We start from the raw sequence: 12,949 nt of genomic DNA, 5'->3' as shown, positions 1-12,949 counted from the left end.
TGGATACCTGTCAAAGTCATCAATTTAAAGGTGAGCGTTGAGTTGCAGTAAAGGTATAAATTTACCCATTTTTAAAAAATATTTTTCTACTTTAAAATTGCTACAATTACAGAAAGATGTTTTTCTTTGTTGATTTTCCACCTAAGCAGGGGGTAATGTAGCAGTCACAACTAAAATAAAGATTTACAAGGTGCCTTTGATAAGTTTCCAGACTTTTTCGTATGAGCACTTTTATTGATAGTACACACATTAAACTCTGGTCTCCTTCATAGTAATCTCCTTCGGCTGCAACACGCTTGTTGTACCATTCCAACAACTTCTGGGAGACCCTATGGAAATCCTCTTGTGTGAGCATTTCACAGCCTCTTTTATCTCCTCAATTGTCTCATATCGACAGCCTCTAAGGTTTTCCTTCAGCTAAGGGAATAACCAAAAGTCACAGGGAGCAAGGTCTGGAATATAGGGAGAGTGAGGAACTGTCTTGATGCTCATCTTTGTCAAATAGTCTGTGACAAGGATGGAGTTGTGGACTGCACTCTTGGGACAAACTTTTGCTGAAATCTTTCACATCTTTAGTTCCTCGCAAATAATTGTGTGTACAGTTCCCACACTGACATCAAACTGTGCACTTATTGTGTCTGTAGACACTCGACGGTCCTTATCCATGAAATTCTTTATTTAGCTAATCAGTTCTGGTGCTTTTAGACTTCCTTACTCCTTCAACTCCTCTCATCATCCCTCACAATCTCCCTGCCTTCCTTGAATCTTTTATGCCACTCAAAAACTGATGCCACTCCCAAACTGATTCATGCAAGATGGTTCAAAAGCAGCCTGAAGCATTGCATACGTTTCTGTAGCATTTTGTCCAAGTTTAAAATAGGATTTTATTGCATATCATTCTTCTAAAATATTCTCAGATCTAGATTACATTTTTGAAATTCACCAGCTGTGACAATCAGGCTTTAGTAAGGTGTATTCCAATTTCTGCTGTAGCTGTTCATTTGAACCTGAAATCATAAAAACTGGTCAGTTATCTCATAAGATGTATAGCAATAACATACTGAATTTTCAAGAGTCTGGACAATTTTAAATGCCTGTACAAAAAGTCTGGAAACTTATTTAAGGCATCTCATATTTTTTCCCATGAATGAATGTCCCTGCTAAGCGATTTGACCACACACTGACCAATCAACTTGCAGGGCGCATTGTTTCTTTCTGTCTCCTAAGAAACTTTTTTTAGCTTCTTTGGGAATCACGATTGGTCAGTAGAAAGCACACGGGGTGCTTCAAAGAAAGACACCCCTTCTCTCTCTCTCCTGACCTGGTCTGCTGGACACTCCAGCATTGACGATCTTCACTGAAGATAACTGCTAGTCAACCTTCGACTGTCCAAAGAATGTTCAACTTTTCTTCTTACTTACTTTCTGACTGTCCAACTTTCTGCCACTGAAATAAACTTTTTCATTGTTTTGTTAAAAGAGGTTTTTTTTTTTTTTGTTGTGCTACGTATTTGTTTACTATTAATTTATAGAGGTTCATTTCGCATCATTAAAAACCAACCCCATTCTCAAAGAAAGAAGGCAAAGCCTGGGAGAGTTAACCTCCTAGAACTGCACAGGACCAAGACCATACTTCAGCCAACAAGGAACAAACCATCTCAACAATGGCCGAGAACTCTGTTAGCTTTGGAGCCGGAGGAAATTGTTTCCCGGTTGAATATACGATCGTTTTCAAGTCCAGTGTTAACAAATTCTTATTGAACCGTCCACTTAAATAATCAAATTGTTGTTTATCAGCAACTAGCAATTTCATTAACCCTTATCCTCAAATGGCTTTTCGACCTTGATAAATGATGATTTACTATTTAAAAAAAAAATTAATTGTCGAACAAATCATCCAACCAGTCATCATCTTTGAGAGCCAAACTATTTCTTTGTGTTTCGGACATTTCCTTGTTTGTCGTGTGTTTGCCTGTGAATGTCAACACCTTAAATTGTGCTTCACCAAACGTTGTTCTTTATACTATTTGCCAAGGAACTCTGCCTGAATGGCGCGACGTTTTTACTTGCTAAAAATAGCACTCAGATTAAAAAGTGCAAACATCGAAATTCGACTGGCTTAAGATTGTCAAACACACTTGTCTCAGAAGTACCTTGCTTTAAAAAAAAAAAAAGAAAGAATGTGTTTATTAAAAAGCCATTTCATCTACACAAATAAGTGTAAATTTCTGCAATTTTCTATCTTCTTCTTCATCTCTTTCTTCTGTCTTCTTTTTCTCCTTCTGCTTCCTTCCTCCTCCTCCTTCTTCTTCTTCTTCTTCTTCTTCTCCTTCTTTTTCGTCGTCTTCTTCTCCTCTGCCACCTTCTTCTTCTTCTTCTTCTTCTTCTTCTTCTTCTTCTCCTCCTCATCCTCTTCTTCCTCCTCCTTTTTCGTCTTCTTCTTCTTCTTCTTCTTCTTCTTCTTCTTCACATTCTCCCCCTTCTTCTTCTTGTTTTCGTATTTGCGCCTGCTTTCCATGAAGTTTGGTCCATCCATCAGTCATGCAAACATACCGCTTTTTACTCAGTCGAATAGTTTGAATAAAATAAAATACGTATTAGATACGTTTGAAGCATAAAAAAAAATAAATAAAATAAAAAAAGAGAGAGAAAGAAAGACATACTGATGATGAAGGGTATCTTCGAAATATATTTATAAATTTCAATATAAATTTCAATATAAATTTCAAACAAAAATGTCGGTTTATTTTGTAATAATGCGTTGTTTTGGCTTCAAACGTATATAATACGTATTTATTTTATTCAAACTCAACCAGCGCTTCTATCAAGGAACACAAACCCTAACGTGAATTCCGCGTGACCAACGCACCATTCCGACATGTGAAAAGACTACCGTAAAAACAACAAACGGACTTATGGCAAAAAAAAAATAGAAGGAAAGTCATACTGATGATGACGTTAATCTTCGAAATATATTTATGAATTTCAATATAAATTTCAAACAAAATAAAATGTCTGTTTATTTTGTAATAATGCGTTGTTTTGGCTTCAAATGTATGTAATACGTATTTTCTTTCATTCAGCCTTTTTTAACGTTTATTTTTCGTTACGGTTTCCTACGAGTCGGTAACAGTCTGCTGAAAATCGTCTTGATTTTTCTTGTGAATATAACTTCCGTTGATGACATGCAATATGGAACGTTATTATTAGAGGCGCTGGTTGAGTTTGAATTAAATAAAATACGTATTGCATATGTTTGAAGCCAAAATGACGTTTATAAAATATACGTTTGAAGCCGCGTGACCAACGCACCGTTCCGGCGTTTAAAAAAAAATACCGTAAAAACAACAAACGGGCTTTTACTTGCTGATTATCTGCTCCAACAACAACGTGGCAAAAAAAAAAAAATAGAAGGAAAGGCATACTGATGATGAAGTGTAACTTCGAAATATATTTATAAATTTCAATATAAATGTCAAACAAAATAAATATCTTTTTATTTTGTAATAATGTGTTGTTTTCGCTTCAAACGTATCTAATACGTATTTTATTTTAGTTAATTTCTAATTTTTTTTAAAAGCATGTTCACCCTAAGAAAGACAGTTAATTTAATGTTTATATATATGTGTGTGTGTGTGTGTGTGTGTGTGTGTGTGTGTGTGTGTGTGTGTGTGTGTGTGTAAATTTATAAGTATGTGTAAATTTACTTGTTTCAATTTGATATTGAAAACGTTTAAATAAAAAGAACAAAACAAATAATACACACCACCTCTGGTGCAGAAATATTTTTTTGTTTCAGATTGTTTGTATAAGTTTGTTATATATATATATATATATATATATATATATATATATATATATATATATATATATATATATATATATATATATATATATATATGTGTGTGTGTGTGTGTGTAAATTCACTTTACGGTTTAATTTGATATTGAAAACGTTTAAATAAAAGTAACTAAACTTAACAAATAATACACTCCATCCCACCCTATCCCCTGCTGCCGAAATAGCTTGTGTTTTAGATTATAGTGTAAGTGAAAAAAATATATATTTTTGTAAACAAAATTTTTTTTTGTAAATAAAAAAAAATTAACTTGGCAAAAATTTTCATTATTTTTAAATGTTATTTATTTATAGAAATAGATTCTGACTGTTTTTATTCTAATAAAATGTTCACCAATTTAAAAAGTGTAAAAAAAAATTTTTTTTCTGTAAAGTTGAACTACAGAAGATGAAAAATTGAAAATTCTGATATGAACAGGTACTTCATCTAGTTTATGATATGATCAAATTTGTCTAATAATAGGTCCCACACTGTCTACCAATCTCCTGTCCTGGTGCCATCACAAAAATGCTTCATACCATGTGCTTGTTTTACAAGTACTTCCACCATCAATGTAAATATCCCAACACACTCAAGAAGCAGCAAGGTTCCACCTCTTCAGTGCAAAGGTCTCCAGATTCCCCAAAAAACTTATTACTCCAATAGCTACTTCGTCAAACTACTTGCCTTTGAATTTCCCTCCCTGCTTCCTGTTTCCCCAACTGTACCAAACATACCCATACTGTACCATATCAAAGTAGCACTCACCCTATGTGGGTTGAACTGGCTTCCTCCAAAGGAGGAAGTTTCGTTGGAATATCAAATTCACAAGTGATCACTAGTCGCTTGTATATTCCTGTCAGGGGAAATGACAATGTTAGGTTTTTGCAGCTCTTGTGTGGAGGTGTCAACTGTACGAGCATGCGGAAATTTAAATGTAATGTAAACAAATATTGCGCCGCACAACTCGCCACTTAGAATATCCCCCCCCCCCTGTAAATATGGCCCCGAACTCGTTCTAGCCTCTTATGTCTCAGCAGCAATCTTGTGTCTCGACATTGCTGAAATTTTTACCTTGGCATCAAAATCAACAGACATTAGACCATTCCTCATGGTCATTTCCCTTTTGATTGCGGTAGGAAGCTGGTATTGTGCAGTTCTAGGAGGTTCATCATCACAGGCTTTGTCTTCTGTCTTTGAGAAGGGGTTAGTTAATTGTCTGAGGTACCCCTAGTGGGAAATGCCGATGTGGCTGCCCAGACACTTTTTGCAGGTCAGAGTGCACCTCCTCTGGAATGCTGACTTTTCAATCCCATTTTCTGACCCTTCTGTTACATTTCTCACAATGGGAGAGAAATAAATACCATTCACTGTTCCCATTTTGAGATAGTTTTGACCCCCCTCCCCTCCGACATCTACACTATAAACCATCCTCATGCGTGACCTTTGTTTACATGAGATCTTGCCTCCTGTTCCTATTTATGTGCCTCCCTAATGAGGACAAAGCTAAATACAAGGTCGGGTTTTAATGTGTGTTGGTGGTGGTGGTGGTGATAAGGGGGTGGGGGCTTCAGTTCTATTAAAAGTAGCACTCTGGGTTGAGATTAAAAAACTGCCCCAGTTTAGAAGGGGCACTAAGTCTTTCCAACCCTTGTGTCACATTTCTCACTGTGGGATAGAAAAATAAATACCGTGCTTTGTTGGGAGTGAACCAACACCCGTTTAGCTGAATCCACTGTCAAAAATTTTCCTCACTCTTTATCTGTGCCTAAATCAAAACGTAGATTCCATGAACAAAGCTTCTTTCTTAGAACTGCACGCCTGTGGAACTCTGTTCCATCTGCCTGCTTCCCACCTGACTACAACCTGGATGTCTTCAAGTCCAACATAAACAAATTCCTAATGAACTGCCCCCTTAAGTAAACACTTCATTAAATCTCCACACTAACGTACTGTACTTGCAATGACCCTTATCCCTGAGTGGCTTCCAGGCCTTGATAAGTGGTGACCACCGGGTAAAAAAAAAAAAAATTTCCTTTTTAAGTTTTTTTTTTTGTCTCGTGTGTATGCCGAGTGCTTATAAATAATGTTTTATTTTGCTTTCTGTTTTAGGTTTAGTCAAGGCAAAGAAATATGACTGGAAAGATTCTAATATGGAGCTGGTGGGCAGCGATGAAGATCGCGCAGTGAAAAGTAAGTTGCAAATGTTTTAATTTACACTCCCTCTGGCGTCGTTACCCATGGCCTCGGTTTAGTCTTTAGAGACAATGGATACCTCCTGTAAAGGATTACCTCAGGCTATTAACTGCGAAGCAAGGGTTGCACAATCTCAACCACATCCCTCTCCTGAGTCGACACTGCTGCAAGAAGTTCTCCTAGCAGCAAAAAGTTCAAGACGACTGTAAACAATGCTGAGATAAGCGGAGAGCACATACAGCACCTGGTATTCCCAAATGGTCACCCATTTAGTACTGGCCAGGGTCAATGTTGCTTAACTTCAGTGATCTAACGGGAACCTGTATGTCAACATGATTATGCCGTATATGGCGTTGTTATATCAACTGTTATGATATGAGTTGTGTATACCTTTCTATACTTATTTCTCTGTTATGTAACTTCCGGTTTATTCAGATGTATGCAAATCTTATTTATTTTCTTTTGGAGGTCAGATGAATGGTTAAAGGGAGTGCACAGTAATGGTGCCACGGGCGATTAGCAATAAATTAACCTCCGCTGCAAAAAGAGAAAGTAAGGTCTGGGTGGACCTCCCTAGAACTGCACAGAGCCATTCCTTAGCCAGACAGAAGCAAGGTCACTTACAACAATGACCCTCAACTCAGCCAGACTGATTGCCGAGGACATATCTCTTACTGGTGAAATGTATGCAAGTACTGAATTAAAAGGACAGATTACATCATTATATGAATTATTCAAACTACTGCATTTATCTTGGATGCTATTCTCACAACGTTTCGGCTGATGTAACCTCCGGTCTTCTTTGAGTATGTCTTGTCAAATTTAAGAATCTGTGCATAATTCCGAGTGGACTCCTCTATTTAATACACGTGATAACTTGCTCTCATTTCAGGTAGAAGTCTTAAGTAATTAATAATTGTATTCTTAGTATCGCCTGTACTGAGGATTGAACCTTCAACCTCCAGACGACTGTTATTTATTTAGGACTAATTATTACTTAGCACTTTCATCTGTTGCACTACAGTTTCATCATAATAGTTGATTACCAGCATTACCATCGTATGTTCATGTTTTTTTATACCCCTGTATACATAACACTAAAAAAAAAATAATTTACTTAATCGCCCACTGAATTATTCTATTTTAATTAGAATTTTATTGTAAATGTATACCATTATGCACGCACCTGCAAATAACAGTTAACCTGGTTGACTGGAACAATTTCGTTTCAGTTAATTTGGGGGTTTATTCAAAACCGACGCTTCTATATTATACAAACGAAAAAATATTGAATTTCAAGTGAAACAAATGGTACCTATGTAATTATCAGGTCTCAAATAGTAACATATCCAAAAATTATGAAAAATGAAAAGGGAGAAAAATAATTATTAATGAGCAAAGAAATTTCTGAAAAAAAAAAAAAACAAAGCGAAATCATTATATTACGCTTACTAAAAAAAGGGGGGATAAGTCGACAAGAGAAATAATTGAGTTCAGTTGCTTACGTCACGTGACGAGCGTAATTCAAAATGTCGGACAAAATTTATTCCCCTGTTACAGAGGGCCGAAAGGCAGTATGAAGATGCCAATCAACTATACAACTAATAAACATAGACACAAGGGAAAGAGGTAACTGCAATAGCAGAAAAAAATGAAAACACAGATGATCGGTTAAACACAACATGCATCGTGTTTTATTTTTACTAAAAAAAAAAAGTGAATGGCAAATGAATTCAGGATCAGCCAGATCAAGAACTGGCGTTTCACGGGGATGAGATTCTTGAGTCCTTGAAGTAGGAACGGGTAGCTAGAGCAGTCAGTGAGCACTGGAACGGGTAGCTGGACGTCAGTGGTCACTGGAGCTGGAAGCTGGACGTCAGTGGGCACTGGGAACGGGTAGTCAAATATCAGTGGGCACTGGAGCAAGTAGCCAAATGTCAGTGGGTACGGGAGGTCGGACGTCAGTGGATGTTGGAGCAGCAGGAGTGAGCTGGAGTCTCTGCATGAGTAAGTTGGAGTCGCTGAAAGCTGCAGGAGTGAATTGGAGATGCTGCAAGAGTGAGCTAGAGTCGCTGGAAGCTGCTGGAGTCGCTGCAGAACTAAACTGGAGTCGCTGAAAACTGTGGAAGTGAGCTGGAGGCGCTACAGGAGTCAGCTGGAGTCGCTGGATGCTGCAAAAGTAAGCTGCAGTTGAAGCAGATTAAAGAACTGGAGTGGCAGACTGTGAGAGAGAGTCCCAGGAGGCAGGTAGCAGTAGAGGGTGTGGTGTGCATCACGTTCTGCAGCCCCTAGTCCTCGCTGTGACAGTGCCGACTTGACTCTTGGCGCGTATCTCATTGCTTATAGCCGTATTAAACTTGCTGCTGGAATCATGCAGTATCGATTCAGGAGAGGGATGTGGTTGAGATTGTGCAACCATTGCTTCGCAGTTACACGCACAGTTACACGACCAAATGATAACTAGACGATGTTGCTAAACAATAAACGACTATAATTAATTTCACACCATCATCTTACTTACAATAAAAATGTCTTCAGTGTTTATTAACTGCATTTATTTTAATGTAGGTTTGTTTCTGTTTAGTTTGTGAAAGATGAAGTTTTTGTTTTCTTTTTGTTGCTTGAAAACGATCATGGCTTTGAATCGTTGCACACGTCGTCATAACGTATTTCCAGAAGTGTCACGTTTCAGTCAACAGCATTTTTTTGTTTAGAAATATAGAAGTGGTTAGCTGGAAACCACGACACCCCATATAAACTTTATCGAAAACAGGTTTTCATTAATAATTTTTTTTTTTTTTTACCTCATCGTTTTCCGTAATTTTTGCGATATGATACCTATGTAAGTACGATCTGTTTTATTTGAAATTCACTATTTTTTTTTCGTTTGTATAATACAGAAGCACCATGTTATGCTATTTTCTTTACTTAAAAAAAAATAAGTCCGTAACGAGAAAGATGGGGTTTTTTTTTTTGCTTTTTTTTTTTTTGTAGATTATCACCTTCTGCTGACCACCATCACCACCACCACCACCACCACCACCAGAAAAAAAAAAAAAAAAAACATAGGAAATTAAAAACGGAATTTATTTGCTGAGTCGTTTCTATTTATTTATTTATTATTTATTTTTTTTATTTTTTATTTTTTTTTTTTTTCGCAGAGGAAGCTGCAAAACACGAACCCATGTGGCAAGGAGCAGGACAGAGTCCCGGCTTGCAAATATGGCGGATAGAGGTCAGTTATTAATACGATTTCAGATAATTTGGTTAGTGCTTTTTGGCAATGGTGCAGTTTATTTAACAAGAAAAAAAAATGGATAAAAATAAAACAACAAATATTGAACTGTTACCAAACGCAAGAAAAGTTATTTTTCTACCTAACTCCATAATTTTTTGTATGTTTTAAAATATTTGAAATCGTTTTGTACTTCAATATTTGAACAAATTCGTTATCCTTTGTCCTCAAGTTGTCTTTGGGCCTGGATAAACGGTGACTCATTAATGCATATAAAAAAACAACTTTATCATTATTTGTCTATTTTTATCTAGCTGTTCGCAGCTTCGTTTTAAAGACTCTTCATTAAAACGTTTACCAGAGTTGCTTTTTAGGATCAGAAAGCAGTCATCGCATTTTGCAAAATCAACATTTTTTTCGACTGGATCGCCAATTATCAAGGCCAAGAGCTACATAAGGATAAAGGTTAATGAGACTGTCATGATTGCCAGACGAAAGATGAGGAACGCTATGGAAGTATTAACATTATTCATTAATATGAACTGCATTTGATTACTTGACATCGTTTTCATTTTCTTTGGTTTTTTATTATTCACCTCAAGTACCGTTTTTAAATTGCTTAGTATTAACTGAAATCTAGCACTTAATGTAAGGTATATTTTGTTCAAAGTTTGATAGGAGAATTCTTTCAACATCCTACCTCTTCGATCTAACATTCATTGGTAACATGAATTCGAATATATGTTAATTGCATCAGAAGTGAATTATCTACTGGAGCTGTACAATAATCCAACCATTTTTCCTTAACAACGGATTTGATGTAGATATTCAAATGATCAATCAATATGCCATTCTATCTCTCAAACTTTGAATTAGTAAAGAATAGAAGACCACTAATTTTCTTCTACCCAATTGACAACTTAATCTCTATATCTATAAAAGTTAGTGTGTGTGTGTGTGTGTGTGTGTGTGTGTGTGTGTGTGTGTGAAGACAGTTCTCACCTTATATACTCAACGGTTTTTAGATCTACAAATTTGAAATTTAAAATATAGGATATTCAGGCAATTGTTAACTGGTTTTCAGCCGGAAAACAGGCTGCTAAAAGGTGAAAATTTAAAAATTGGTATGTGGGGTGGGGGTCGTTGGATTTTTATCTGTTTTCTGTTTCATGAATGTGCATGCATGAATGGTTCACATGACAGATTCATTGTTTAAAATAAGTAGGTTTGAAAACACTTTTTAAAGATCGTGTTAAGCTGCTCTAATTGTTATCGTACTTGATTCACTGGCTTTAGGTTTTGGTTTCGATCTCAGCTCGAGTGTTTTTTTTTTTTTTTTTACTTACAAGAAGTGAACTGCTTAGAAAAGACAGATCATAAACCGCTCTGCAGCACCTTTAAAAGCCAAACACCTTTAAAATCCGATAGACAACAGCGTCACCTTTGTTTCTTGAGTGAATATGTGACTGATATTTCACACATAAAAAGTTCACAGAACATTGTAGCTGATTGCTTATCGCGACCAGCGTATTCAATCATAATTGATATTTGTGACTTACAGGAGATGGCCAATCACCAAACCACTGATGAAGAAACGAAAACTCTATGTGATCAACTGAAGCCGTATCAGATTAATGAACATAATACAATCCTATGTGACGTGTCATTACCTTTTCCACGACCTTTTGTCACACAAAAGCTCCGGAAATCTGTTTTTGACAGTTTACACAACTTGTCACACCCTGGAATAGTTTTTGCATTAATTAAAATATAATATTTATGCATATTTTATGACCGGGCAACGCCAGACGACCTGCTAGTTATGTCATAGCTTATATTTATTGTGGCCATTTCTGAATATTGCTGGATTCCAGGACAAGAACATATATGGTCTGATGATGTATATAGCTAGGTGTTGTTATTACTTGAGGTAATATCATTACGAGAAGGGGCATCATACCTCGTATAAGCCCTGTCAAGTGGATATTATTTGAGTTTTGAATGTTATATTATTTTGATTATTTGTTCAGGGTTTACTTGTAAAATGAAGAAGTATCATCATGTCAGAATGTCTTGACAAACCCTTGGGCAGAAAGACCGAAGATGTTGAAGAATTGTGTCTAGTAGATAATTCCAGGGTTGTGAGCAAGTAAACTGAAATAAATGTTTCCATACAAGAAATTTTTCCTTTATTATAAGTTTACTAACACTGTGGATACATTATAATGGTTTATCAGTAGGGCTATGACAACAGCATATTCTTTTCCTTGTTTTGATTCTCAGGCATATATCCATTGATATCTTTTGTTATTATGTAGAGTGATGTGGTTCTCGGTTGATTAATTGTGTCGGATATATACTCCATAGTAAAAACAATAGAAAGATTATGCTGCTGTCATAGCCCTATTTATAACATATAGAAACTGATACACCTATAGTTTTTTTTTGTTTTTGTTTTTTGTTTTTTTGTTTTTCTAATCCAATTTTTTTTTTTTTTTTTTTTTTTACAGAAATTCCAAGTAAAAGATTGGCCCAAGAAAGATTACGGACGTTTTTATGATGGTGACAGTTATGTTATACTTAATGTAAGTATGAAAATGTACAATTAATGGAATCAATTGGAAATTTGAAAAAAAAAAAAAAACATTTTACGCCACATCTTTTTTAAAAAATTACTTTCAATTTTTAAAAAAAAATCGATTTTATCATAAAAAAATATAAACTTGCTAAAAATAATGTATATGAAAAGAGTTATATTATCTAGATGGCTACCTTTGTGTTCTACAAAGCCTCATGAAGTAGTCTAGATTCATCTAAGACTGACCAATCACTGGACGCTCAGTTTCACAAAAAACAAAATCAGATAAGTAGACATTTTAATTTAACACTACTACATACTATTTGTTCGCAAGCCATTTTTTTTATAATATATTTTCAATACATGTCATTACTATTTGTCCTATGTTCATTTTTTTTTATTACACTTTGTTTTAAAGTATAATTTATTTAGTCTTTATATATTGTTTTTTATTGGAATCCTTTGAGATGAGTAACTTGTATATTTATTTAGTCTACTAGTCTCTCACTTCTGGAAAGGGTTCAAAAGAGAGTCGCCAACCTGATAGGTCCTGAACTGTCATCTAGGCTTCAGCCTCTGTCCCATCGACGAAATGTTGCATCCCTCTGACTGTTCTAGAAATATTTTAATGGTGAATGCTCCGATGAGCTACAAGCACTTGTACCCTCTCAACATAAATACAAATCCGACAAGCAGCTAAATCCCACCCCTACACAGTAGAGATCCCTAGATGTAAGAAAGCATTCTACTCCAATAGTTTCTTTCCCAGAACTGTTTTCCCAACTGTACTGACATGCAGAAGTTCAAGTATAATGTGAACAGAAATCTTGCTGCTCAACTCCCTACATAATATCCCTGCAACTTATGTCCCCGATAATAGCCCCCTACATCAAAGTGACACTGTGCCTTGTTTGGGGTGAAAATTGAATTAAAAAGAAAAAAATTATTTATTTGTGGACTGTTATCCTCATCTTCATAGTTGATGTTGTTTCACGACGTTTCGGCCAACTATTTCTGTGGCCTACGTCAGGTGGTTAATTGTGACAGGATAGGAATGCTGCGTCTCTTAACTGTATCCTCAGTAATTACTGCCTTCCATAGTT

The 12,949-nt window shown here is 35.8% G+C and overlaps 1 protein-coding gene and 1 pseudogene across 2 annotated transcripts in view; one reads left to right on the top strand and one right to left on the bottom strand.

Moving 5' to 3' along the window:
• Positions 1-12,949, top strand: part of LOC145239778 (gelsolin-like protein 2) — a 96,062-nt gene that overhangs the window by 51,756 nt on the left and 31,357 nt on the right. For both annotated transcript variants that reach the window (XM_080103252.1, XM_080103251.1), the window contains exons 2-4: positions 5,950-6,030; positions 9,195-9,268; positions 11,779-11,853. In XM_080103252.1, the coding sequence (XP_079959378.1) occupies positions 5,950-6,030; positions 9,195-9,268; positions 11,779-11,853 (230 nt within the window). The remainder of the gene's footprint in view (positions 1-5,949; positions 6,031-9,194; positions 9,269-11,778; positions 11,854-12,949) is intronic.
• LOC145240404 (5S ribosomal RNA) lies at positions 6,266-6,382 on the bottom strand (annotated as a pseudogene).

Source organism: Euprymna scolopes, chromosome 19, assembly GCF_053919585.1.
Source record: "Euprymna scolopes isolate OS-2025 chromosome 19, ASM5391958v1, whole genome shotgun sequence".
Classification (NCBI taxonomy): Eukaryota; Metazoa; Mollusca; class Cephalopoda; order Sepiida; family Sepiolidae; genus Euprymna; species Euprymna scolopes.
Note: the sequence above shows the minus strand (reverse complement) of the source record. Positions and strands in the feature narration are given on the sequence as shown.